This window comes from Carettochelys insculpta, chromosome 30 (genome assembly GCF_033958435.1).
Source record: "Carettochelys insculpta isolate YL-2023 chromosome 30, ASM3395843v1, whole genome shotgun sequence".
Lineage (NCBI taxonomy): Eukaryota > Metazoa > Chordata > Testudines > Carettochelyidae > Carettochelys > Carettochelys insculpta.
This window is the reverse complement of record NC_134166.1, coordinates 7,334,124-7,362,116: the sequence shown is the minus strand read 5'-3', so window position 1 is coordinate 7,362,116 and position 27,993 is coordinate 7,334,124. Positions and strand designations below refer to the sequence as shown.

Genomic DNA, 27,993 nt, shown 5'->3' with positions numbered 1-27,993 from the left:
CTGAGGGGGAGGGGAACTGAATAAACTTCCCATCTCCTTATTGGTGTCTTCAGCTGTCAGAAAAAGAAAAAAACAGTCCTACTCTTATTCTTTATGTTTGTCCTCGCAAGGACCCGCCCTTCTGCGATCCCTATTGGAGGAACGGCCTCTCCTTTGTGCATGAACAAACGCCAGGATAGGTTACCCAGGGATATCAGGAAGCTGATGTGTTTCCTCCCCCTTGCTCCAGCTCAACCAGGAAGTAAAGTTTCTATTTTCTCTAGCTCAGAAGTTTAGTACCGGGCAAAGCAGAGGGGAAGAAGCGGTTGACGAGGCCTCCCAGGAGACGAGATCAGAGTCACAGGTAAGGCTGGGAAAATCCCCAACAACCTTAAATTCTTAGGCGCTAACATTACTTGTAGGGGAAATCACTGATGATTTTCACAGTGCGCTCATTTAATGTATAGATTTCAGAGGGGAAGTTTTAATAACGCAATTGCTATTTTTCCTGCTGGTGTTTAAGATTGCCTGGCAGAGCTACTGGGGCTGGGGGCCCTGTGTCTCTTCCCTGCCACCCAACCCACACCATGGGGAGGAGCTATTGGAAACATTTCTGCCTTTGCCTCGTTTCCTTTAAATTCATTCCAAACTGAGCCATGCAGTCCCATCAGCCATGGGAAACAAAAGCTCCTTTCTATAAAAGGGAGTGTGTGGGGGCCTTCTGGCCCTAGAAACTGTAGAGCTGAGAAGCAGGGGTTGGGGTGCTGGCAAGGTTAGACCAGGATGAACAGCCCCAGACTACCTCTCTTTCCCTGTCTCCTGTAGGATATTACTCACTACGTTTATCCCCTCCCAAAAGAAATGGCGGGGGGGGGGGCCTCTGGCAAAAGCCATAATAGCCTAGATCCATGAAGCCAGAAAGGTTGAAAACCCCATGTCTCCATATGGGTAGTGTAGGGCGTCTGCCTGGTATTTCAAGTGCTGTGCAAATACCATGCCATCAGTGGGTGTAGTGAGGCAAGCTCCCAGCCTCTTCCCATTACAGATGGGACAGGTCTTGTCTGTTTGCCAGACTTTCTGTTCCCGATATGCAGATTTTGTTCCTGCATGATCCGGGGTGATCTGGCCTTCTAAACACACACAGTCAGTGCAGTGCAGCCACTCCTGCTTTGTGCTTGCTGCCCCAGCAGCGCTGGACTAAGAATATCAGCTCTGTAAAGGGAGAAGGCTGTCCTGTTCAAGATAGTCAAGACAAAGGCAGACTGTGAAGAACTTCAGAAAGATCTCATCAAACTGAGTGATTGGGCAACAAAGTGGCAAATGAAATTTAATATGGATAGGTGTAAAGTAATGCACATTGGAAAAAATAACCCCAACTATACTAACAATCTGATGGGGGCTAATTTAGCTGTAACTAATCAGGAAAGAGATCTTGGACTTATCGTGGATAGTTCCTTGAAAACATCCACACAGTGTGTAGAGGCAGTCAAAAAGGCAAATAGGATGTTAGGTATTATTAAAAAAGGGATAGAAAATAAGACAAGAATTATCTTACTGCCCCTATATAAATCTATGGTACGCCCACATCTTGAATACTGTGTACAGATGTGGTCTCCTCACCTAAAAAGATATCCTGGCACTGGAAAAGTTTCAGAAAAGGGCAACTAGAATGATTAGGGGCTTGGAACAAGTCCGATAAGAGGAGAGGCTAAAAAGAATCATACAATCATAGAACACTAGGACTGGATGGGACCTCAAGAGGCCATCAAGTCCAGCCCCCTGCCCCAATGGCAGGACCAAGTACTATCTAAACCATCCCTGATAGACATCTATCTAACCTGTTCTTAAATATCTCCAGCAATGGAGATTCCACAACCTCCCTTGGTAATTTATTCCACTGTTTGACCGCCCTGACAGTTAGGAACTTTTTCCTAATGTCCAACCTAAACCTCCCTTGCTGCAGTTTAAGCCCGTTGCTTCTTGTTCTATCCTCAGAGGGCAAGAAGAACAAGTTTTCTCCTTCCTCCTTATGACTCCCTTTTAGATACCTGAAAACCGCTATCATGTCTCCCCTCAATCTTCTCTTTTCCAAACTAAAGATTGGGACTTTTCAGGTTAGAAAAGAGGAGGCTGAGGGGGCACATGATAGAGGTATATAAAATTATGATAGGTGTGGAGAGGGTGAATAAAGAGAAGTTATTTACTTGTGCCCATAATACAAGAACTAGGGGACACCAAATGAAATTAATGGGTAGCAGGTTTAAAACTAAAAAAAGATAGTTCTTCACTCAGCATGTAGTTAACCTGTGGAACTCATTGCCAGAGGAGACTGTGAAAACTAGGACTGTAACAGAATTTAAGAAAGAGCTGGATAAATTCATGGAGGTTAGGTCCATAAAAGTCTATTAGCTTAGGGTAGGAATGGTGTCCCTGGGCTCTGATTGTCAGAGGCTGGAGATGAATGGCAGGAGACAAATAGCTTGATCATTGTCTTTGGTCCACTCCCTCTGGGGCACCTGGCACTGGCCACTGTTGGCAGACAGGCTACTGGGCTGGATGGCCCTTTGATCTGACCCAGTATGGCCATTCTTATGTTTTATGTTCTTATGCCCCTACTGGGATTCCAGCCTTTGGTAAGTTTAGTGCCTTATGCCCTCTCTCTCTAGAGCCGGTGCACCCCATCGACACTGTGTGGTTGCCCTTGCTAGCTCCTGGTCGTGGGAGAGGATGACAACGCTAATTCACAGAGGGCGGCGTGCTGATGGGGGCAAAAATGCCGACAAGAAGCTGGAGGGTGAGGAGAACTCCCTGAAAGACAGAAACCCAGATGAGGAGGACTCCGGGGACTCCAAAGATATCCGCCTAACCCTCATGGAGGAGGTGCTGCTCCTGGGACTGAAGGATAAGGAGGTAACCTGGTCTCTGGCAGCCAGCATTGTTATTGCACTGAGGGCAGTGCTGTGGATGGAATTAACTGCTCTGCTTTTATTTGTGTGGAAGTGCTGCATGAAGCAGTTCCTGCCCCCTTCTCTGGGGAGCCAGAGACCCACCTTCTGCAGCAGAGCCAGTGCAGTTCCTCTGTGTAAAGGGGCACTTCAGCATCTGTGGGACGGCTTCAAGCTCAGCACCAGGGGCGTGATAACAAGGCTGGTGGATCTTTCCCTCCAGCCTGAGATGCTGGCTGGTTTGTTCTCCAAAGGGCAGACTCACCACTGCTGTAGCGCCTTGCAGTGGGCGGCTCTTGTGGGATTTTGACATTGTGATTGGTTCTTTGCCTGCTTCCTGCCTGATCCTCTTGGGTCCAGGTGCAAGAAACTTGTGAGCCCTTTGGAGGGAGCTAAGCTGGGCTGGGCTCCCACTACAAGGTGCAGAGTCATTCTTGTGCACACGCAGAGAGGAGAGGTAATTTACATCTCATCTATTCAGGGGCTAGTTCAGCCTCCAGTGAAGGCTGGGGCTGCCTGAATGGCACATAGATTTGCTAACTATCAGTCCATCTTAGCTGGGCCCCCTCCTGTCTCTGGTCTGCTCATGCCCTGCAGCAGGACAACTCACCCTGGGTTGCTGCAGGGGCACATCTGGCTGTACACCTTCCTGCTCTCTGCACCACAGCTTCCTGCACAGTAGCTTCCTGCACCATAGCTGTTCTCGGTGGTTTATACCAGCTTGCAGACCCTCTGTGCCTACTGCGTTTGTGCAAACAGCCCTTACACAATAGTAAATAGGACCCATGAATTCTCGGCTCCCCCTAATGGCCTCCGAAAAGTGAACTCCTTGACCCAGTGTGCAAGAGTTCTTTCCAGTTGCACTATAATGTCAGGAACACATCCCATATCTATATCGCGCAGTATCACAACAGCTGCTAGACATGCCAAAGTACTTCCAAAGAACAGACGCACTCATCCATTGTGGCAGATGCGAAATCAAATCTATATTGCAGGTGAAATTGTGTAGGGTACAGGATTTTCTTAGGCTTGGGGGAATGCAAAACCTGATCCCAGTGGGAGAAAGGGCTGCAAGTTCTGGCCCTACAGAGGGGTTAAAATATCCATATACCTGCAGGAAATAAATGTTTCCATTATCTGATTGAAAAGCCCTTCTGAGGTGGAACTCAGCAGGTGTTTAGCAGCACACAGCAATAGTGCTCACAGTTTGCTTGTTTTTAGCGCATGAGAGAGTTAAAAATACAGCTATATTGAAACTTCAGGGTGGGGGGAAGTGTGCTGTTTGTTTTGGTGGAATTAGGTAGCTCTGTCTCCCTGAAAGTTTCCTTCCATCATTTTGTCTGTAATCTTAGCAATACTAGAAAGTCAGAAAGGAAATTCTGTCTTGGGTTAAACCACTGGGCTGGGACTTGGCAGCCCATCCAGCAGTGGCTCTGCCACACATTTCTCTCTGTGACCTTGGGGAAATCACTTAGTCTTTGTGCCACATTTTTCCATCTGTAAAACTGATATAATAGCAGTTTCTCCCACCCTTTGCTTGTCTTATCTTTTGGTACACAGAAGATCTGGCCTCTAAATACTATCACAGTTCAAATAATTATTTTTTGTTTATAATCTTTTTCTCAAGAAGGGACTGTCCGTCACTGGACAACTCTACCGTACCGGCACAGCAAGGCTGCTTGATCCTATCATAATATGACCAAGGCCCTACTTAATTTACAGTATTGCAGCTCCTGTAATATTTGGGTTCCACAGTGGTTTTGATTTCAATCTGCTTAGTTTGTACCCACCCACGATTTTGCATACATGTTGAGGTTTGCGATGCACACAACCCCTCGCACACCTCCCACGCCATTAGTACGGTAGAACTCCATGTATCCGAGGTAGTAGTGACTGGGGCTTATTAATAACTGTAATATAGCTACAGCACAATGCCTGGTTGTCAAAAATAATTTGCAGGAATAACATAATGTTTGAAGGTTTATTTTGCTCCAGCAGAAATTTCTTAAACGTATAGGGTTTCTCTGGCTTTTCCAAATCACCTCAATAAATATAGGTCCATTATCACTTTTCACTGATCTTCCATGTCTTGTCCCCAACTCAGCTGCCGATTATTTGACAGTCATCCCATGAGCAAGTAGGGCCTTAAATATAACTAAATCATGATGAGGAGAGCCAGATAGCTGCTCCTCAGCCGAAAGAGCTATTGGTCAAGTTGACCCTTCTTGCACGCCTTAAACTGGATCTGGAGGGATCAGAGCATGAGGCATTCAGTGCTTTACTAATGGCTATTCCAATCTCTCCTGCCTGCAACTGTCCTGCAGTCCGGTGCCATTTAGACCATACCTTTTTGTTGCTATGGAATGGGGCGGTGCTCAGTCATTAGAAGGAATGCTTTAGAACTTCTGCCTGCAAGGCTCCTGAAAACGCCTGCCTGTGTTTGTGGCTGCTAACGTGGTAACCAGCTATCAGAGGCTGTTTGGGCAGGGTCAGTGGTTCAACTGTGGTAGCCCTTAACTTACAAAATTTGCAAAGGGGTTATGGCAGGAAACTGTAGGTCAGGACTCCTGAGTTCTGGTTCCAGCTCTGCCAACCAAAATCAGGTCCCTGTTGTGCTAGGTTCTGTACAAACACCAAATTAGGTACAGTACCTGAACTGTGGGGCTTAGAATCTGGGTCTTAAATGCCTTAAACTTGCATTTGAAATCACCAGGATTATTCATGCATATAAGTTTGAGAGTGTGCATTTTACCACCCTTAAGTGTTCTAACATCATGAGTTGCACCCTCTACAACGGAGATTGTGTTTTAAAAATCTTCTGATGCAGCATTTAGAAGGCATGGTCTCAGGTGTCATTCTGCAGTCCACAGGAGCTGGAACTAGTTCTTTTCTCTATTATATGAAATAAGCCTTTTTATTTTATTTTTAAAGCACCAAATACATGTCACCTCTTGTGATTTTATGAGTCTCAGTCAATGTTCCCTGAAAGCTGAGTGCCAGGTAGCCACCAAGGAGAAATTCAGGTGCTGCCCAGCTGATTAGCAGAGCGCCCACGGCCGGCAGCATGTGTTTCTACTGGTGGTACACATCCACATATGCCGTGGTGCACATAACAAAATTTATTCCACACATAAGTTAACTAATGGCTGAATGTGGAGTGACATGCATATATATCTGCCCTAGATATTCACTAGGGACACAGGACAGGAAGGGAATCCCTAGTAATTCCCTTCCATAGGCACTGACTTTCTAATGTGTGAAAGGGTGGTCCCCATGACCCTGCCCCAGCTCTTTCTACCCCACTCCACCCCTTCCCCCAGCCATTCAGCAACTTTGCTCTCCCCCCCACCTTCGGTTCTTGGCTCCTCTGCGGAGATGGCCAGTTGCGAAGGTGGTTTTATGTGATGTGGACAACAGGGCCACCAAGGACTAAACCAAGACAGAGCTAGCTTGGTTCCAAACGCTGTTACGCTGGATTGCCTGCTTCCTTAGATCCATGCTTCATGTGTCAGTTACTTTTCTGGGCCCCGCACCATATAATAGCTGAGCGCCTCGCAATCTTTAATGTTATTTATTATCAAACACCCTGCACATGCAGGGCAGGGTTGTTATCCAGCTGGGGAAAGCAAGGCACCAGAGTGGCTAAGGGACTTGACCAGTGTCACATAGGGAGTCTGTGGCAGAACAGGAAATTGAAACCATGTCACTTGCATTTCAGACTGGTGCTTTCACCATTAGGCAATCCTTCCTCTGAGCCTGAAGAGAGTATGGCTGTGTCTACACGTGCCCCAAACTTCGAAATGGCCATTTCGAAGTTTGGGGCACGTGTAGACACAGCCTATATGTTCAGTGTTTGTGGCTTTAGTTGGGTATAATGCGTTGCATTGCATATAGCATTGAAATAATAATAAAAATTAGCTCCTAGATCTTCTATAGTGCTTCTGATCCCTAAATCTCCAAGGAGATCAGGATCATTCTCCCTGTTGTATGGAGGGGGAAACAGGCACAGGGGCAGGCCAGTGGCGGAGCCAGTACCAAAACCCAGGTCTCCTGAGTCCTACTGCACTAAGTCACGCTGCCTCCGTGGTCCTCCAGACTGAAACCCTGTAAAACAAGGGGGCTGATTTTTCAGGCATTTTGGGCATCCTGGTAACTTTAGTGGCAGCCAGCACCTCTGGAAAACTAGTTTCAAGGCTTGGTTTTGCAACATTCCAGGTACATACGGGTCATTGACCTAGGTGTACGTCCTGTATGTGTAAGCAGGCCCTGCAGGTACCAGACGTTGCTTAATCACTCCATGGCAGGACCTCTGATTCAGTAAGTAGTACCAGTAAAATCTCAGGATTGCTAATTTAAATAGGAAGTTATAGGCAAGCAGCGGTATAGTCTGGATGCTGGGGTTAACCCCAGAGAGCAAATATGTGAGAGCTGCTCAGGTGCAAATGTCATTGGAGCAGCGCTGTGAGCTTTCATCCCCTTAACGCTTGTTGTGCTGAGCTCCTCCACTTTAGCCCAACATCAGTTGTTTTAAACCTGGGGGATGTTCAACCTTTTTTAGAATTGTGAACCCCTAGCCCTGCCCGCTTTTTGTATGGTGACCACTCTCCCCTCCTCCCCCTTATCAAATGACACTTTCCTAGGTTAATCTAGATGGATCTGGAGCCAGTAATATGTGGATTCCAGCAAAGGGTATTCTGCTTTAAATAAATCAGTCTTCTGACCCTGCTGTCCATGTGTGTGTCGTCTGGGAAATGATGTCCAAGCACATGCTTCAATACCCACCCCATTTTCAGGGCAGACTCGGTTTCAGCACTGGTGAGTGCTCATGCGTGTTGTGATCCTGTGCACCAGGTGGCAATGCCACTCGTGCAGATTTGGCGTGGCCACCACCTCATCTGGCACACTGGAGGGGCAGCCAGACCAAATCTAAATAGCATTGTGATTCTGTGTGCCAGACCACGCTGGCCTCTGAGGAAGTTTGATGCACCCTGGTGGTTGAGAACTTCTGCTTCAGACCACATGTCCTATGGACTTTCAGACCATCTCTAAGACTCACATACAGAGCAGGCAGAGGTCTCTCACCTGACCATGGCTAGAGGCAGAAGGTCAGAAGATGTAAAGGAGATACTGGGAGGCCTGCAGACAGGCTGCAAAAATTAGGTAGCTTAAGTGAGCTGCAGGCGTAGGCTTGTTCAGAACTGCCTGGGGATGGCAAAGAGAGAACTTGAAGTTCAATGATATCAAAGGGCTGAGTCACCTGGCTGCTTGGGGAGAATCTCTGTTTGCAGTGAAAAGGTTATGACACACACACTGCACTCTGAAAGTGGCAAGTCCCAGGCCTGGATGAACCGAGAGTAGAAGTGAATTTCACAGTTGAAGTGAAAATGCTCTGTACCATCTCTAGTATAGAGACTGCCAGGACAAGCAGCCCCTAATTGTCTCTTGTCTTTGGCTTGAATTGTAGCTTCTTGGGGCAGGGATTTGTTTGTTTTAGATTTGTACAGCACCTAGCACCACAGCATCTAGTGTGACTGGGGATCCTAGGTGCTACCATAATATCCTTAATGTCGTGCACCTAGCACCATAGGGTCCTGATCTATGTCCTAAGTGCTACAGTAATACCTCTGATATAGAGCACCTTCCACCACAGGCTCTTGATCCATGTCTGGCTCCTAAATACTATGATAATGCAAATAAATAATTATAATACCCTCTCACATTTGTGATTCATAATCTGAGGACAGGATGGGGTCTCTTAGGCGATGTCTACATGGCGAATGCTATTTCAGGATACAAATATATCCTGAAATAGCAATGCCGTGGCATTTCCCCATGCCTGAAATAGTGCTGCCATTCTGAGCATGATATTCCCATTCCAGTATTCCTCATTGTATAAGTGGTAATAGAACTTTTGGAATAGCCACTCATTCTGAAATCTGATGCCATTTGGGCAGCACCAACTTCAGTATAAGGAATTTTGAAATAATTTACGCAATTTGTATAGCACAAATTGAATAAATTATTTCGAAAGCAACTCTCCGTGTAGACATGGCCTCAGATAATCAGTTCGGGCTCTACGGAGATCAGTCAATTTCTTAAATTGCAACCAGAAACAAAATGACAGCCAATGCAGAGAATTTCTGTCTTCTTTCTCTCCATTATGCTCAAGCTGAAGGTGCCCTTGTGAGGGGGCTAATTTTATGTGGGGAAACGGAAGCACAGAGAGCAAGCAATTCAAGATTGCAGAGCTTGCTAGTGGAGTCCTGACGGGCTATTCCTTGCTCTAACCACTTGACCACACTTCTTCTCAGGTGTGGAACTAGAATTCAGGAGTCCTGACTCCCAGTTGTTCTTCTCTAACCCTAGATGCACATTGCCTGTCCCGTGGCTTTTTAGACCATGTAGGCTTGGCCTTGACTGCAGAGGAGCAACTGGGGAGGATTTTCCCTAGGCACTTAGTGTTCAAAAGCAAAATGATGATTCCTTTCTGACAAAGGAGCTGGCCTCGTGTCCCTGGGGCTGCTCGGAGTGGCTCAGAGGGAGGGTGTCCTGTGATTACTGTCCAGGAAGGTGTGTGCTGTTCTGTTTGCAGATTGCAGCAGCACGTTCCTTCAGTGAGTTTATCCATGCTACAGAGACCATTGCACCAGCATAGCTCCATTTCCATGGCTATGCCAGTGTATACCCCACGGGGTAGAATGCATCCTGTCCCAGCGGAAGGAGTTCTCCCATCAGGTTAGGAACACGCACACGAATGACATGCTTCTGTCAGCATCACTGTGCCCACACAGGCATGGCTGTGGAGCACTCCTCCAAATTGACGTAGTTGTGTTCTATGCATAGAACAGGCCTGAGGCTATGTCTGCACTTCAACTGCTTGGCAGTCGCTCCACAACAAGTTCGCCATCTTCATGTCACCCTCTTATTCGTGAGTCCGTTGATGGCTGACCAGCCTGATTCTGGAGCCACAGGTCTTATCACAGCAGGGGCAGGTGTAGGTAGTTGTTGGAGGGTCACAGAACAGTTTTTGCTGCTCTTTTCTCCTCCGCCTCTCCTTGTCTGCACTGCAGCGCGACCTCTCAAATTGTGCCACTCCCTCACAGATCACCACTCTACGCTGGGGATGGTCCTGGGCGAAGTTCTCTCAAGTGTCGATACTGATGCCATGCTTTCTCATGTGTGTCTTCAGCACATCCTTCTATCGCTTCCGCTGGCCTCCAACGCTCCTCTGTCCTTCTCAAACTCGGAAAGCAGAATCTGTTTTGGGAGGTGCTGATCAGACGTCCAGACCACGTGACCAGTCCAGCGAAGTTGTTGGTAAATGATAAGAGCTTCAATGCTGGTCATGTTCAGCTCTTCCAGGATGCTAGTGTTCATGCACTTGTCCTCCCAAGAGATGTTTAGGAAATGATCCAAAGACAGGAGGGGTTTTCCCATCATGAATCTTTCTCCCCAGGAGGCAGTAATGAGGTTGACAGGAAAATTCTTTCATTGATCTACTGCTGTCTACTCAGGGACTTTAAATGGTTTAACTTAATGGCTCAAGGGTGTTGACTTTTCACAGTGACAGTTCCTGGGTTAAGCTCATTTTCTAGTATACACCCAGCCCTGAGAAACTCTGTTATCCTCTCCTCTGAGGTCAGGGCTGAAAAATGTAGCCGTCTTTCCTAATTAATGGCTCATTCAAACCGATTCTTGCAACACTGCTCTTCTGTAGGGAAGTGGCATTCATTGTCTGTTGAGTTAATGAATCGGAAAGGGACCAAGTCTGGGGGGAGTGGGGGGATTGAGATCCTTATAAATGGCCCCATCACTCTCTGAATTTCTTCCTCTTTCCCAATTTTAAATTGGCTGGTGGCTCTCAAAAGTCCTTTCTCTTACTCACTTCATGCAACAGATATTCCTGGAATCCATGTGCTACTGGGATGGGCTGAGTGTAGGTCTGATACTGAGACGCTCTGGTGAGCAGTTTTCTGTAATGTGACAAAAAGGGAGCTCCTGATGTAGGATCGTGCCAAAGCCCTAACGTTCTATGTTATGTATGTTCCTACTCGATTGTCTTCTCTTTCTAGAGATTGTGTCCTCCACCCACCACGGCACCAGTCTAAGATCCATGACGTCTGTTTTCTGTGCCCAGGTCTTCCACTAAGTCATTGGGCCAGCCGTTTTCCCCAGGTTGCACCTCACTTTTCCTCTTGGTACTCGGTGGAGAATAAATATCACCTGTTTTTCATTACTACGCTCCAAGTGGAGCCAGTTGGGAGCTTTTCACCCCAAAGGCGCTTGTCACAAAAGGCCCATTTGTGGCAACTGAACTTCACAGAAACTTCATGGTTTAAACCAGCGGTGCTCAACTTTTAGCATCCTGGGAACCCCCATTTTGAATTAAATTTTGGGGACCCCTTGTCCCACCCCTTCATGGAGGCCATGCCCCTGGCCTGCCTCTTCTCTAAGGCCCCACTCCCTCCATTCACCCCAATCTCTCACCAGGCTGGGGTGTGTTGGGAGGATGATGAGGACTGGGGCAGGAGACAGGATCTTGAGGAGTCTGGGCTCCATGAGGGAGTTTGGGCGTGGGAGTGGCTTCCTGGTGGCACTCACCACTTCTCCCAGAAAAGTAGCTGCTACCTCGCTATGGCCCCTAGGCACATGGGTAGCCAGGGGGGCTTGGTGTGCTTCCCATGTGCCCATAGGCACCACCCCTGCAACTCCTGTTGGTTGTGGTTGTCAGCCAATGGGCGCTGTGGGGGCAGCACGTAGAGCCTCCCTGGCCGCAGATGTACCTCAGGGCTCTGGCGGCTATTTCTGGGAGCCATGTGGAACACCCAGGGAAGGAGCTTGCCTTAGCCCCAGCAGGGGGAGTGAGGAAGGGGGAAGAGTTAATCAGTGGGGCCCATTCCCTGGAGTTCCGTCAAGTCCACGGACCACCCTGTAAGAAAAGATACAGTTTACATGAAACTTGTCAGGGGGTTTCTGAGATCCAGAAAGGAAGATAGGCAGCGGCGGGAGTTTGTGCGCGCGCACACACACACAAGTGCATGAAGGAGAGAGACTCTAGAATGGCTGCTAGCCTGGAGGATAGGGGCGGCATTGTGGATGTGGGTCACTCAGCTTTAAATTCCTTCTCTGCTTAATTTGGACCAGCGACTTGAACCTGGGTTCCCCATACCCTAAGTGAGTGCCATGGTCACTAGGCAGTTGTCTAGTCAGCTGCCATCTGTCTCTCTATGTTCTTTCCCCACCACCTCTAAAATAAAATGGCAAAATCTTGGGATTTTCCCCTCCTCAGAATGGAAACAAATGTTAAAATCTCAAAATGTTTCCTGCCGTGGCATTCTTGTTGGTTGGCCAGCCCTTGTTTGGAGATGGGTTCAGCACACAGAATACTCTGTATGGTGGGTCTAGGGTGTCTTGTGCTAGGTTCAACTGCAGAGGGTCCACTTGGACCAAAGTTGAAAGAAAACCACTTGACTTTAAGATCCCTGGCAACTCTGATGTGCCAGCCGTAAGAACAACCATCTCTCAGCCTGTGAGCTGCCCAGGCTTCCTTTGGAGTCATGCGGAGGTGATAATAATGGAGTCTAAAGTTTAGTGGAAAGTTTTGACCAAACAAGAAATGGCAGCGGGTGAGGGATGGGAGAAAGAAAATATTGCCCCTTTTCTGTGTGGAAGCCCCACGACACTCTATCAGTTTTCTCCAGTTTCACTAGCTCTCTGTCTCACATCCAAGCCATCTGGGCGGTGGGCAGTCAGTCTGGTATTTATATCCTGAAGCCAAACGTGGAGAGAATTGCAAAGATTGCACATACCCTGCTTTGAAAATAAAGGGGTGAACTTGAAACCCTTCTCAGGGTAGCAAAAAGCTGTGCTTAAAGGGAGAGTTTCTTGGATAGAAAAGACGCAGCAAATCCTGTGAACTCTGATTCCTGCACTGCTTGATCTCCTACCAGGAGGAAATGAAGAAAACAAACACAAGTTAACTTTCTGTTATATCATTTTATGGTTCCTTACTGCCAAATACACCCAGTGCCTGTGTCAAGGTTTACTATTTAAATATCTTTTTTGGGCTATAAATCAAGCCATTGTAGGCTGCAGAACATTACATTTTAAAAAAATGCAGACTTGTAAAAATTATTATTCCATTTAGAATCCTCATAATTTGGCCTCAGCAAATTCATCTTTCCTTAACGATCCATTTGGAGCTCAAAGTCCTGAAAGCTGTTTCAGGCTTTACCCTTCCTGCCCCTGGTTCTGCAAATGCTTTTATTATGTGCTTTTTCAACTAACTTTAGGGCCTGGTGCAAGCGCTGTTTAAGTCTATGGCAAAGCTTCTGTTGACATCAATGTGACTGAAAAGGCTGGGAATCGCTGCACTGGCAGGCACATGGAACCTTGTGCTGAGAAGGGGTGAATCTTGCATGATCGGAATGGCTGTGTCTCATAGCTATAATGTAAGGAGGGCTGGTAATGGAGTGCATTAGAAACCTGGGCATGTGACTATGAACTGATATACGGAACCTGATCCCCAGCTAGTGTAAACCGGTGTAGCTCTGCCGCCTTCCCCAGACCTGTATTTCTTTTTGAGTGCAGGATCTGGTCTTTGGAGGTCTTCTAGCAATTGCCCCAGGGGCCTGGTGTTCCAGCCATGGCCACAATAGAGCCCTGGGCCCTTTAAATTGCCACCAGAATGCTGCACTAGCATGCCAGGCTCTGCACTATGAGCAATGCTAAGGGCTGGGGTTTGGGTGGGGGGGGGCACACCATACTCCAGGCAGTGCAGAGGCCTGTTCTTTCTGCCCTTAGGCCTGCCCCATCTGCCCCAGCCTCACCCCTTTCCAGGGATGCAGAGCTGGGGCTCTCCCCCACGTTACCTTGTATCCACAGAGGCTGTCAGCTATGCTGCCACCCACAAGTGAAATGCAGCCACTTCTAGGGTGGAAGGCGGCAGCTGTGTAACAGCACGCAGCTGTGCTACACAACAGATTAAGACAGGGGTTGGCAACCAAAATAGCTGGAGCCATTTTTTTCCAAATTTGGTAAAAATCTCAGTAATTCAAGAGCCGCCATACAAGTGAATACGAGACAGTCCTTAATAATATCAAACCATTCTTTTTGTAACCCTTCTTTTAAGAATAGTGCGCACACAACAATTTGTAATGCGATCCATGGTTTACTGCCAGATATTCAGACTTTTTACATCTTCTATTTCCTCACAATTTACAGCTAGGGCTACACTGAGCCGTAGTGCTGGCAGCTTGATGCAAACGAGCAGTCTCAGAAATGCAAATGGATGCTCATGTTGCATATTTGTGGAGCTAAGTTGCATGTGCACGAAAGATCGCCCTGCTGGCAGAGGCTGCTGCCACCAGAAAACAAGCAGCGTAGCCATGGTTCTGCTGGAAAAACCTCCTTCATCGGCAGCTTCTTATCACTGATGTTTTCCAGACCGCTCGTTTGTATCAAGATGCCATCACTATGGCTCAGTTCTACATGTGTGTGTTTGTGCCACTGTCTTCCTGACTTTCACTCCAAAAACCTGTTTTAATTATGCCAATTTTACTTCATGTTTAATTTCAGTTTTCTTTCTTAAAATGCGTGTTGCCCTTCAGAGCAGGAATGCTGCAAGCTTCTTTTCCTTTTCAAAATCAAGACTTTATTAGCAACATGATCAAAACACAGACACTGTACCATATCCCACAATGCACTGCTCATATTAAAAGCAGAGTTATCCAACATTTCGAGATCACGTATTGTTTGCTCTTTAGATAGGAGTTGTTCATTTGTTGGACTTTTAGATGCTCACCATTTACCAGAAATAATCAGGAGGGTGTTTTTTTTTTTTTGTTTTTTTTTTTGCACTTTGCAATTATAGCATTGGAAACCACAAAGGAGTCCTTAAAGAGCCGCATGTGGCTCTGGAACTCTGGAACTGCAGGTAGCGACTCCTGGTTTAGGACATTCCTATTCCAAGCAAGCAAGTAATACCATCGCTAGCTGGAAATTGACTTGGTGGATTTAAGTAGACAGAATGTAATTAGTCAGAGTGCAATCTGAACAGGACACTGGGGAGCGCTGTTATCTAAGCCTTAATGGAAGCCTGTTCAGAGATGTACACCTTGGGCTTAAAGATAAAGCGGTGGACAGCCAGGAGTGCTCTCACGACAGGGCTTACAAGCAATTTCTGATTGCAGCTAATTGTTGGGCATGGGAGTCTGAAGTTGTCAGGGCTTTAGTGTTTTCCTAAGCGGCCTCGTTATTCAGACCACGTAGAAATCTCGTAAGCTCTGGGAAAGTGGGTGTGATGGAAAATGGTTATGGCTTCTTAGGTCATTCTCAAAGCCACCACTTACCCAGTTCTGGTTCCTTGAAAAAAAAGATGCTTCATGTCTTTCTGGCTTGTTCCACACCACACACACATCCCTCCCAACCCCCTGGTTTAGTGCTGATGTGGAAAAATTCATCCTGTGGCGAGCAGACAAGAGCAGAACAAAGGACAAGAATGTGATTACTATAATCTGGTATTAACAGCCACCCCTTACACCCTTCTCCTGCACCAAGCAGGGATACTGTTACAGTCTAATACTCAATCTCCCCTCCCTACCCCTGTCCCGAGAGCAAGAGCCTTTATGGAAAAGCTCCTGTAGAATTTTATAGACATTCCAACTCTTTAAACCTATAGAATATCACTGAAACTTGTGCTCTGTGATGGGTTTAGTTGATTCCCCACCTCCCCCCAGCCCATTGTGGGAATAAAATTCTCTATCAAGTCACACCCAGAGTCTATACAAACCTTAACAATTTCCTGTCAAATCTTTTCCATGTTGGGGTGTTTGCTCCCAAACCTCTCTCTCTCTCGCTCACTCACTCACTCTCTCTCTCAAATGTGGAATAGTCCCAGAATTGCAGAACTGTGGGAAACTTATTTACACTACAGTAGCTCCTCTGAGAGCAAGGCCTTGTTTGCATAGTAGGGGACCATCCTAGGTATGTATAGGCCAGATAGGAGTGAGGAACGGAGGCAAAGTGAGTTGACCAATGTAATGTAACAACTCAGTGGCACAGTGTGACTAGACCCCAGGAGTCCTGAGTCGTAGTCCAGCACTCTGGCTTGTGTGGCAGGGCTCTGCTCTGAAGCAGTTTGGCAAGTCTTCTGGGCTGCAGTTAGATTAGTTTTCAAAACTCTTACTCAGTTGTTAGGCTAGGTTTAGGATGCTTTGTTTGCTCTGCAAACAAACAATAAATTCCTGGACATGCTAGAAAAAAGCCTCATTGTAGCAGGCATATGCTCTGTTGAGCAGGAAGTAGGTTCTGATGTAACCTGAGCAAGTGCATGACAAGTGTGTGACGCGCTGGTCAGTGTTGATATAGGAAGGATCGGCTCTAGGAGGCAAACTACAGGTTGCTGGCTCAGCCTTTTAACGCTCTTTCATGGAGCAGATCTGGCCTTGGATAGGCTGTATGCACACGCATGCACACACACAGTAAGTTATGCTGAGCTAAGTGCCCATGTGTGGACAGCACTGCATTGGCAGGGGCTGGCATAGTTAAGTCAATGGAAGAGCTCCTTCCTGCCGGCTTAGAGAGCGTTTGCACTAGCCGTGCCGCTGAATTGGCCCCAGCACCTGGTCCACTGAGTCTGTGCCAGGCTGAGCCCTACAACTTCTACCTTACCTGCTTGACAGCTCCATCATCTGGCCTCTATGCCACGAGGGTTCCAGTGTCTCTAATGCTGGTGGTGTTCCTCTCACTCCAGGGCTACACGTCCTTCTGGAACGACTGCATCTCCTCGGGCCTGCGCGGCGGCATTCTCATCGAGCTGGCGCTGCGAGGACGGATCCAGCTGGAGCCACTCACCATGCGGAAGAAGAGGCTGCTGGACCGAAAGGTACATTGTGCCAGGCCTGTTGGGCCAGCAAGGAGGGCGTCTTAGCTTAGGGCAGTCTTCCCGCACCTTTTCAGAGGCATGGGAGAGATTCCCCTTGCCTGAGTCTCTGATTCCCCTTTGTCCTGCAGTTGCGTAGCCCAGTGTGACATGGATGCAGAACGTGGCCATCCGGACTAGTGCGCGTCCTGAGCCCTCATAACAACAGCCCAGGGTGATGGGGAATTGAGCCCATTCGCACTGGTTCTGACCAGTGTTCCCCCGTAAGCAGAGCGCTTGGGCGGCCACCCAGGAGAGATTCTGCTGATTAGCAGAGTGTCTGCAGCCTCCCTCAGTGGGCAGCATGTGTTTATATGGGTGGTGCACAGTCACACAAGCCTGGTTGCACAGAAAACAAAATTTATTCTGTTCACCGATGGAAAGAACTGGGGAGAACCCTGGTTCTGACCAGTCACCTGGGGTAAATCTGGTATCGCTCCTTGGAAATCGACAGAGCGCCTCCGGATGTGCAGCGCAGGGCACAGAGTGGGGATCTGGCCTTGTGTCTGGGCTGAGAGCTTGGAGGCAGAACGTGATAGGCTGGGGCCAGGAGGCCACTGGGGTCAGGTGTGAGCCAGGCATGCAGCTGTCTGGAGGGAGTGCAGCGGTACCTCTCTCCTTCCCATGCCTCTGGAATATCGGCGCTTCATGTGGATGATGGCAGCTTACGTCCAGAGGCAATGTGTCTGTCTCAGGCAATCCTGCGGCCTCCATTGCTACAGCACACAAGCACTCAGTTACCAATGCATTTACCTTCCTGTGCCCCTGGGAGGCAGGGCAGGGCAGGGCAGACCTGTCGTCTCCGTTGCAGAGGTGGGGAAACTGAGGCACCGAGTGGTCAAATGACTGGCCGGAGGAGTTGTGGCAAAGCAGGGAATGTACTGCAGGTTGAACCTCTCTAGATCAGCTACTTCAGGACCTGACCAGTGCCAAACCAGAGAATTTGCTGCAACACAGGTGGTCAGCGTTGTCTAACAGCATTACCAACACTTCCACTGCTTAGTGGGCTCTTAGAAGACATTTAGGGGTGAATTACAGCTACATAACAGTACAGAACGCTGAGAGTCAAGACTCGGGCCTGGAAACAAACTTTATGGGATCAGAGAAACTTGGCCAGACCCATGATAAGTGGACATCCGGTTAAGTAAAACCATGCTGGATTATGGATGTTCCTGGACCAGAGTGTCCTGGACCAGAGAGGTTCAACCTGTAGCTTCAGAAAGCTGGGTCCTCTGACCATTGGGCCATCCTTCCAGTGCATAGGCCTGATGTTCCTTTCACTCGCGTGATTGTACCTCCAGAAATCTGGCATAACTCTGGTGTCTCTTGACTTTGAGCCCTTGCCTGCATTCAGAGCTGCACTTGGTGTAACTGAATTCACACAAGGATATTCCACAGCTGGGAGCAGAATCCAGATGTCCTGGATCTGTCCGGGAGCTCTGTCCACTGGACAATACCTCCTTCCTTCAGTGCAGAGGTTGGAAAAGTACCCCAAAAGTTACTTGAGTAAAAGTGCAACTGTTGGGGTGTGCACTTAAGTACAAGTTACCATTGTCCGTCTGGAAAACTACTTGAGTAAAAGTGCACATGCACGCATCACATCATCTTTGTAGTCAAGTATCCAGAAGTGAAATCAGCTGCACTTTTACTCAAGTAACTTTTTGTGTACTTTTTCTGCCTCTGCTTAAGTGGCTTTAAGAGTACCCTGCTGCACCACACAGGCTGTGGCAGTGTTGTAGCCTCTCTGGGTCAGGCCCAGTGTGGGGCATGCAGCACAGAGTTTTACACATGCCCTGTCCCCTCTCTCTCTCAGTTTGGTCAAAGAGGCTGCCTGAGTCTCTACTGGTAAAACCAATGGCCAGGCTCCCAGCCGAGCAGGGCCAAGCCATGTTTGGCTGGTGATTTCTTGCGTGTCATCCCAAGACAGAGCAGCTAGTCCGTCATCCCACAGCAAGCTGCATGTCTTGCTTTCTCCTCCCAGGTGCTCTTGAAGTCCGACACCCCAACCGGCGACGTCCTTCTTGACGAGACCCTCAAGCACATCAAAGCCACCGAGCCTCCAGAGACTGTCCAGTCGTGGATAGAGCTGCTCACAGGTATCACAGCCAGGTCTCAATGGAGCCTCCATTGCTTGCCGGGGGCCTGCTCTGCCATAGCCACATTTTGCAAAGGACAACAAAAATGAGGGGTTTGGAATGGCTGCCATATGAACGGAGATTAAAAAGATGGGGCCTTTTCAGCTTACAATAGAGGAGACTAAGGGGGGATATAACAGAGATCTATAAAATCATGACTGCTGTGGAAAAAGTGATTAAGGAAGTTATTTACTTGTTCCCGTAACACAAGAACTGGGGGTCACCCAACGAAATTACTAGGGTAGCAGGTTTAAAACAAAATAAAGGAAGTATTTCTTCATGTAACGCACAGTCAGCCTGTGGAACTCCTCACCGGAGGAGGTTGTGAACATCAGGGCTTTGACAGGCTTCAAAAAAGAACTAGATCAATTCATGGAGGTTGGGTCCATCAATGGCTGTTAGCCAGGATGAGTAGGAACGGTGTCGCTGGCCCCTGTTTGTCAGAGGCTGGAAGTGGATGACAGGAGAGGGCTAACTTTTGTGATTACCTGCTCTGTTCTGTCCCTCTGGGGCTCCTGGCATTGGTCTCTGTTGGACGACAGGACACTGGGCAAGATGGGCCTTTGGTCTGACCCAGTGTGACCGTTGTTGTGTTCTTTTGTCTCTCCCCAGGGGTCTTTCCTGCTTGATCACCTAAGGGCTAAACCAGTGAGGGCGGGGCAGCATGCTGGAGGGGCAGAGTGCTCAGCCTATCACAGGGCAGTACCTCAGGGCACACTCCAGTCTCACCAGAGGCCAGGGCAACGTGTGTGGGGTATGAAGGGGGTCACATCCCCCACACCGTCAGTGCTGCAGGGGAGGAACAGGGTAGAACAAGGTTTGGGAGGGGCTTGGGGTGGAGGGAGGCACATGTCTGGTGCCCCCCTTGAGGGTTCCCCTCACCAGATTGCCTGGGGCTGACGTGAACTCTGACCAGACTGGATTGCAGCCCAGCAGGTTGCACATATGGGTTCACGCTCATCTTCTTTGCTGCCAGCTCCACACTGGATGAAGTGCAGTTCCCCCTGCGGCTCTGCTTCCTAAACACTCCGCCTCACCTTGGCCTGATCCCCACACTTCACATTAGCTCCCTCAAGGTGTGCAGCTCCGGGCTGGGGGAACTCTTGTGCTCAGAGTGCTTCAATTAGATCTTAACCCCTCAGCGAGACCGATTAGCGCCATAGGCAGAAAAACCCCTTCTACCGAGGCAGGGAGCATCTACACTAGAGCTGTGCAGGTGCAGGGTAGATGTGCCCTTAGCCTTGATGGGTAAGTCCACACCACATCTGGGAGGGGCGTGTCCCAACCCAGGCAGACAGACTTGCCCCGCAGGACTCCAGTGTGTTAAAAAGTCAAGCATTGGTGGCATGCGTTAGGCAGAGACTGGGGCTCCACACACCAAGGCCTTGCCTACTGCAGTGGGGGTATTGGGGTTCTATGTGTGGCCTGCAAGAGCTTTTATTTACCATTGCCCATGCACAAGGTGGCTAGAATCTGCTGGTTTCCAATGGGGGAGTTTTTTCGTACTGGTGTGACTGAAGTGACGTGCACATAAAGCCAGGGCATGTGAAGTGAGGGGTGTGCTGGTTGCATGTAACACTGTGCTCCCTCTGCAGCCAGTCAGAGCGCTGCTGTGGCCCAGTCAGCGCAGCCCACAGATTATAAGTAGGCGAGTGCAGTGAGCAGAACGACCCTACCCAACGAGACTGTTTTGGTTACAACAATCTTGCAGCCCACCGAGATGAAGGAGGGGCACTTAGGCTGCCCTCTCACTAGCCGAGGTTGCCCGTCCCTAGCCCAGTGGCTCTCAGGACTGTGGATTCCTGGTTCACAGGCTTTCCGAGGGGACTCTGGCTAAAGTGCACAGGAGCCATAAGAACTCTGAGTTCTGGGGCTTACATGAGACCTCCCCATGCTCTCACCCTCTGCTTCGTGTCTGGACCTACTGGGCAATTAAATCCTCCTGCTCCGATGCATGATTCTCTCCCTGGGACTGGGGCAGCTGGGCAGCTTCTGAGGCTGAGGGTCAGGATTGAGGGGCCTTGACTGATCAGAGAGGGGAACAGGGTTCCCCCTAATTTTTTCCATCCATGTGTGGAATAAATTTTATGTGCACAGGGGCATGTGTGGACATGCACCTCCAATAGGTACACCTGCTGCCCACTGTGTGTGCTGTGGGCGCTCTGCTAATCAGCTGGGCTGCACCTGAATCTCTCCTGGACAGCCATGCAGGTGCTTAGGTTACAGGGAACCCTGGTGGGGAGCCCAGAGATGGAATAAAAGGAGGGGTTGGGGCTGCATGTCAGGATTGAGGGCTATTGGGGCAGGGCTGAGTGGGGAGCCTGGAGCTGCCACAGCAGAGGGTCCTGTGGGTCAGTATTGGGGAGCATCGACTCGGCTGTGGGCAGCTGGGATCTGGAATGGCAGAGGGGCCAGCTACTGGATCCTGTAGAAGTTGTCTTGGGGGAACTGGGCAGCAGAAGAGATGCTGTAGCCCAGGACAGACGTACACGAGCGGAGAGCTGTGGACTGTTCCATGGGTAGGAGTGGGACTGGTGGTTGCCTTGATTTGGCCACTAAGGAGCAAACCTGGACTCCCTCCTCTGCAGGTGAGACCTGGAACCCCTTCAAGCTGCAGTACCAGCTGCGCAACGTGCGGGAGCGCCTGGCCAAGAACCTGGTAGAGAAGGGCATCCTGACCACAGAGAAGCAGAACTTCCTGCTCTTTGACATGACCACCCACCCCGTCACCAACCTCACTGAGAAGCAGCGCCTACTCAAGAAGCTGCAGGAGAGCGTCCTGGACCGGTGGGTGAACGACCCCCATCGCATGGACCGGAGGACCTTGGCCCTTCTGGTCCTGGCCCACTCCTCGGACGTGCTGGAAAACGTTTTCACCACGCTGGCAGATGACAAGTACGACATGGCCATGAACAGGTCCAAGGACCTCATGGACTTGGACCCCGACGTGGAGGCCACCAAAGCCAGCGCTACGGAGATGATCTGGGCTGTCCTGGCAGCCTTTAACAAGTCTTAACTCCAGGCCCCTTTTGGCATAGGACAGGAACTTTGGGTGGGAGCTTCCCTGGGCTGGGCCAGCGGGACTTCTGCTCTTTGTGGCCCGTGGGCTTGACTGATATCCACCCACCCCCGCACCCTACCTCTCCTGGCTGGGGGTTGTGCCGGAAGGATGAACATGTGTATGGAAGCATGCATCCCCTCTTCTCATCAACACTTGGCTGGATGAAGGTCTTTGTTGTGGGGGTTGACTGGGAACCAATTGGCTCAAGGCTCAGTTAGCGGTCTCTTTTCCCATGGAGATGTAGAATTGCTGTGGGGCCCTATTCTGCACCTCCTTCCTCTCCATTGATTTCAATGGGTGGGGTAGCTCATGTGGATGGGGCCTGCTCTGTTCCTGCACTTGGGGCTCCGATGGAGAAGGGGGGTGGGGTTTGAGCCATCTCCACATTCTCTGTGTCCTGAGGCTTGCCTGGGCCCCAGTGTCAGTTAGAGCAGCCTGGAAGCTGTTCTACTTTACGCTCTGCTCCCCATGGCCACCAGGAGGATCTGAGAAGCAGAAAATAGCCATCTTTTAGGGTACCACAGATGCACTCCGGTTCTCCAGCATAGGGGGTAAAGCTATTACAGAGCTGGGACGCCAGCTCCATTCTAGCCTGGGAAGAGGGGGTGCTTCCACCATTGTCAGGACCTCTTGTGCTGTCAGAGCACGGCGAAAGGGCCCTGGTGTCACTTAGGGTCAGGCTGACCACATCACTGAGAGTGAAGTTGGACCTGGTGTGACACTCCCACTGCTGTGTACTTGCAGACTGTGGGTATGCAGCTCTTGGGTCCCGCTGGAGTAGGAGAGATTGGTATTCTGACTTCTCAAGTCCATGTGGCTGCAGCTACCCCTTTACGTAGCATGGCAGCATCACAACCTTTCCCGTACACAGGCAGGGCCTGAGTCACGGCTGCGAGACTTCTGGTGGAACTCCACTGAGCTCAGTAGAGTCACCCCCGGCAAAGCTGGTGGGGACATGGGCAACTGGGTACCAACCCGATGGGATCTTCCAGTGCAGCGTGGGAGGGCGAGAGCTTGGTGGCTGAGCCAGGATAGAAATAACAGAGATGTCTGTACACAGAGCCCAGTCCCCCTGACCCTGCAGGCCTTTCTGGGGTAGGAGAAGGGAGGCAGTTACACCTCTGGGTTTGACTGCTGGCATACGGAGTGGGCGTGCACTGTTCAAGGCAGAAGTTGATGAATTTGAAAGGGTTCAGAGAAGAGATATGAGGATGGTTAAAAGGGTTTGGGCCTGCCGGTGGGGCAGGAGTTTGGTAAGGGTGGCAATAGCACCGAGGCCTGGAGGTTCAAAGGGGCCCAGAGCTCCCAGCCAATGCAGCCAGAGCCACTGGTCCCTTTGAATTGCTGCTCCGCGTGGTTCTGAGGGTAGGGGGAGCCCCTAGAGTCTGGGCAGCAGTAAGGGCTGACTGCCTAAGGCTCCTCCCCTTCTGCCCAAGGCTCCGCCTCTTCTGGAGGCAAAGAGCTGCCCCCACCCCTACACGCGCACACACATCTTCTCCTGGGTCCCACAGTGGTTGTCGGTGCTGCTGAAAGGGTTGTAAAACCTGCCTGGTGTGACAGACTCCAGAGCTCAGTCTAGTCGGCGTAGCAAAGAGGAGAGTAAGGGCTGACTTGATTGCACTGTAAGCAGCTGCAGGGGGACCAGATAAGTAACCACAGGCTCTCCCCTCTGGCTGAGAGCGGTCCAACACAATCCAGTGGCTGCCAGGCGCCGTCATGTGCATTCCAATGGACAATGAGGGGTGATCCTCTGAATGGTGGGAGCAACGAGCCCCTGGCCTGATTTCCCAAGGTGGTGGGCTCCTCATCACTGGCCCTTTTGAAATCGAGTTGGTCATTTTCCTAAGTGATCCACTCTGGGAACATCTTTAGGGCCTGTCTTCAGCCTGCATTGCACAGGTCAGACTACATGATCCCAGGGGTCCCCTCTGGCTTTAGAATCCATAAATATAGGAATGGTAATAATAATTCCCTCAGCACTGACCCAGTGGGGTGGCTGGGAGGCTGTATCCATTATCAATTATGCGCTTTGCTATTGTAATACCACCCTGCTGCGTGGCTTAGCAGCAGCCTGGGACCTCCAGGTCTGAAAGCAGGAGCTGCACTCGAAGACACTGCTCTCTGAGCCTGCCTCAGAGTAGGCTTGATAATATCTAAGGCCCATCAGGTGTTAGAGAAAACTCTATGCTGGGGGTGTGTAACTTACAGTCTTGGGTGGCAGGTTCTGGAGAATGGCTGAATATTGTCATCGTCCTACAAGGTGCTAATTCTATCACTGATTAACCGCAGCTCATGCAGAGGCTAGATTCAGGTCTGCATTCCCGTCCCACAGGCTCGGTCATGGACCTGCAGAACGCCTGCTCGTGTTTGTGTTTATCCTCTGAAAGAGCCTCCTCAGCTCTGCTTTGCGTTTCACCCCCAGGGTTTTTCGGTAAGAACTTGAGTGACTTCCTTTAGGTTTTTAATGGACCCCAGGGACTCGGTGTGTAGTTCCGAAGGGCTATAGTCAGCCGACAATGGGATGTGCCTCTGCAGTTGAAGAGGATCTGCAGAGTTGGGGGCTATTTGGGATTAGGTCCTTCTGGGCTGTACGGTGATGGGTGAGGATGTCATTTCAGTCCATCTCTTTCTAGCCCTTTGGCTGACAGGCGTTTCAACAAGTTCCAACAAAGACTTTGAAGCAGGGCTGTCGGCAACTTGCGGGTGCTCCCCTGAAGGCTTGAGCTCTAGAGCTGGCCAGGACTTTTTTGAACGTGTTGTTTTTTGGTTGGAAGAAAGGCCAATTTTGTGAAAATCCCATTTTTTCATAAGAACCTTGCTCTGTTTCTCCTCGAGGGGGAGGGATTCATAGGTTTGGCCTACGCTAGGCAGGTAAGTTGATAGCTAGAATTGACTCATCTGCAATTGACTTACCTGGCCATCTTCACAGAGGGAGGTCGATCTCCCTTACTCCTGGTGATATCGAGGAGTACAGGGGTTGACTGCTGACCAGAGTTCAATTTCACACATTGCTACTAAGCATAGGTAATTGAACTCCTGAAGATCAACTCTGACCTGGTCGATCTTCGCCATGGTGTAGATGTACCCGTTGATTCCAAGGCCAGAGTGGAGTATTAGGTTGCCTGGTCTGACCTGCATAGCATGGGCCAGAGAACATCCCTGAACCAATTCCTAGTGCAGATCTGTTAGGGAACCCTCCAGTCGGGCCATGATCCTGCAGTGAAATCCACCCCAGGAGCTGGGGGGGAGTCTCCAGCTGATGAGTGGGTGGCCAATGCAGGGCAATGACTGTAAAACCTGGTTTGCGTTCCTCCAAACGTGTCCTACAAAGGCCTCCAAACTGCAATGGGAACCATTCAGAGGGACCTTTGCATCTCCTGAAGTCACTGAGGCAGCGTGGCCTAGGGGGTTGAGCACCAGACTGGAAGTTGGTTCTATTCCTGGGTCTGCCACCAGCCTCTGCAACCTCAAGCATATATAACAGGGGAGACTGATACTGACCTTCTTTAATGCTTTGAGACCTAGGGTGAAACGGGAGCATTAATTGCACTGGGATAGTGCCTAGATAAGGGGCTGCAGTCATGGACAAGGTGCTAGAAGCTGTACAAACAGAAGGAATGGCTGGTCCCTGTCCAAAGAGCCAATTGCAAGCTCTGGGTCTGAAGGTGAAATTTGCAGGTGTGGCTGGCATGACCAAGCTCCTGCACTGACTCTCCTTGCTTGAAACCCGTGCCGATCAGACCTCCCTCTCATCGCAGGTGTAGGGGTCGGGGTTCTTAAAGTTCAACCGGGGCCTAGATAACCTTCCTTCTTGGCTGAGCATTCATCTTTGAAACACGGTAGCTGTAGGTTAATTGCCCTGGGAGGTTCCTGATTCTGCTCTGGTGTAAAGGAGACTTTAACATCCGCATACACTTATTGCTTTTTGGGGCATGTCTGGGCCCCCCCACATCTGGACAAGGGCGGCTCTGGGTGACCCTATTCTTCCGCCGCTGCAATATTTTATCATTTCCTATGTGGTAGATTTCCTCCAAAGGGGTAGTAGAATTTGAATCTTTACAGGACAAGCCAAACTTCTGATTTTTCTCCTCGCTGATTCTTTGTTTCTCCTGTTATTTAGTGGCCCTGAACTGATTTCTTTGCAGGGTTTGGGGGTTAGTTCAGATGTAGCTGTTAGCTGCTGTGGATTAAATGGCTCCTGAAGAATAAAAGCATTTTAAATTTTTGGTGTTGTGCTGGTTGTCAGGTGCCCACCCTTTTAACAGAGCGGGACAGGTGCTCGTTTGTCGTCGTAATGAAGGGTTATGTTTACTGGCACATTGTGCAATGAGTTGGCTGGTCTCAGCCCAGATCCTGACTTTCTCCTGGTGGTACACCCAGCTAGGTTTCCAACTAGTCTTAGCAGAGAGGTCAAGGATGGGCTGTGGAGACTGAACTCCGGTCTAAGCCCTAGAAATGGGCTCCTCTTGCATCAAAGGGAAAGTGCAGAAGATGATGCTGCCCAGGCTGTATCTGTGTTCGATGCTAGGCTGAGAGGTAGGCCAGCAGAGCTGCCTGGCCTTCGTGACACTGGCAGAAGGAAGAGAAGCAATGAACCTAGCAGTCTTTATTATTTATTTCTCCTCGGAACACCAGCCGGGCACTGGTACACTAGGTGTAGTACGAACACAGACCCAAACAATGGTCCCGGATTCCAGAGGTTCTAACCAGCAATTTCAGCTTGTTCTTCAGGAGTCTGACTGGCTGATCACCCTGAACTCAATCTTGCATCAAATGCTGCTAATCTGGGCTAGTCACTTATGGACTCACCTTGGTCACCCCCAGGTACAATTAACTGTAGTGGGAATGGTGGCTACTCAGCCCCATGTCTCATTCCCCTGCCCTGTAAAATGGGGTTTGTAGTGGTGAGGAAGTGGGTAATATCCCTTAAAATATTTGGAAAGCCCTTGAAGAGATCTTGTCATCTTTCACTGCTGGAGCTACTAGAACCCTGTCACTGTGGCCAGGTTGCCTAGAGAGTTAGGGGCTTGTCTACACATGCTGGAAAATTAATCCTCATTAACAGAAGGTGTGACTGTGCATTGGTTTAAATCCCATGAACTCCCCCATGTGAATGCTGTTGTTCAGAATGAAAGCAGCTAAAAGTCAGGTTAGTTTAATTCACTTTGCACGTGAAGTGTGCTAAATCGAATTAGGGCCACTTTAATTCTTAGAGAGGAGGGTTGCACACAGCAGCGTGAGTATGTATGAGCAGTACTGCACAAGTGCCACAAGACTTCTTGTTGTTCTCGAAGCTACAGCCTAACATGGCTCCCTCTCTGATACACAGCAGTGTAAACCCACTTCAAATTCACCCTTTTGTTAATCCAGGTTCACAACCCCGGATGGCCTCTGGGAGCCAGGCCCTGGGTCTGGTCTATTTGTACATACTTAATAGACAGGTTGATGTGGAGTCGGGCTCTGCCACTGAGGTTTCTTTGTATTCTTGTGTGTAAAGAGCAGGGCCACAACCAAATGAATCCCTAGTTAAAGCAGCTGCCTCACCTGCATGGACAGCCTGTCTGTCCTCCCAGGCTGACCCAACTATTGACTTTCAGTGGAGTCACAGCTGCTTTAGACCAGTGTGGCTGAGAGCAGAATCAGGCCTGCAAAGTGCTAGGTATTTAATAATCCCCTTGCTCTTATCTAGTGCCTCACTTCTGTAGATCTCAAAGGAAGGTGGGATCATTATTGCCTGTTTACAGGTGCTGAAACTGAGGCATGGGGCTAGGGAGGGCATGACTTGCCCACGGTCATCCAGCAAGTTGGGGCAGAGGCGGGACTAGATCATTTATCGCTCAAGATCTGGGCCAGTGATCTGTGCTGCTCCCTTAGGAATCTAGGCCCTAGTTTTTCAGCTTGGGTATTTTCATAAGTGTTACCTGAATTTTGGAGCTGTAATATGGAAGGCAG

General features: G+C 49.5%; 1 protein-coding gene across 2 annotated transcripts; it reads left to right on the top strand.

Annotated features, from left to right (window-relative positions):
- The first annotated feature begins 310 nt into the window (after positions 1-310).
- Positions 311-26,416, top strand: GOLPH3L (golgi phosphoprotein 3 like). Of its 2 annotated transcripts, none has more exons than XM_074981214.1 (5): positions 311-343; positions 2,648-2,889; positions 16,678-16,809; positions 18,827-18,941; positions 21,569-26,416. In XM_074981214.1, exons 2-5 carry the CDS (start codon positions 2,707-2,709, stop codon positions 21,994-21,996), a joined length of 858 nt encoding a protein of 285 aa, XP_074837315.1. In that variant the 5' UTR covers positions 311-343; positions 2,648-2,706; the 3' UTR covers positions 21,997-26,416. The 2 variants fall into 2 exon arrangements, with proteins under 2 accessions (XP_074837315.1, XP_074837316.1); XM_074981215.1 differs by having other exon boundaries at positions 336-343; positions 2,688-2,889.
- Positions 26,417-27,993: the final 1,577 nt, after the last annotated feature.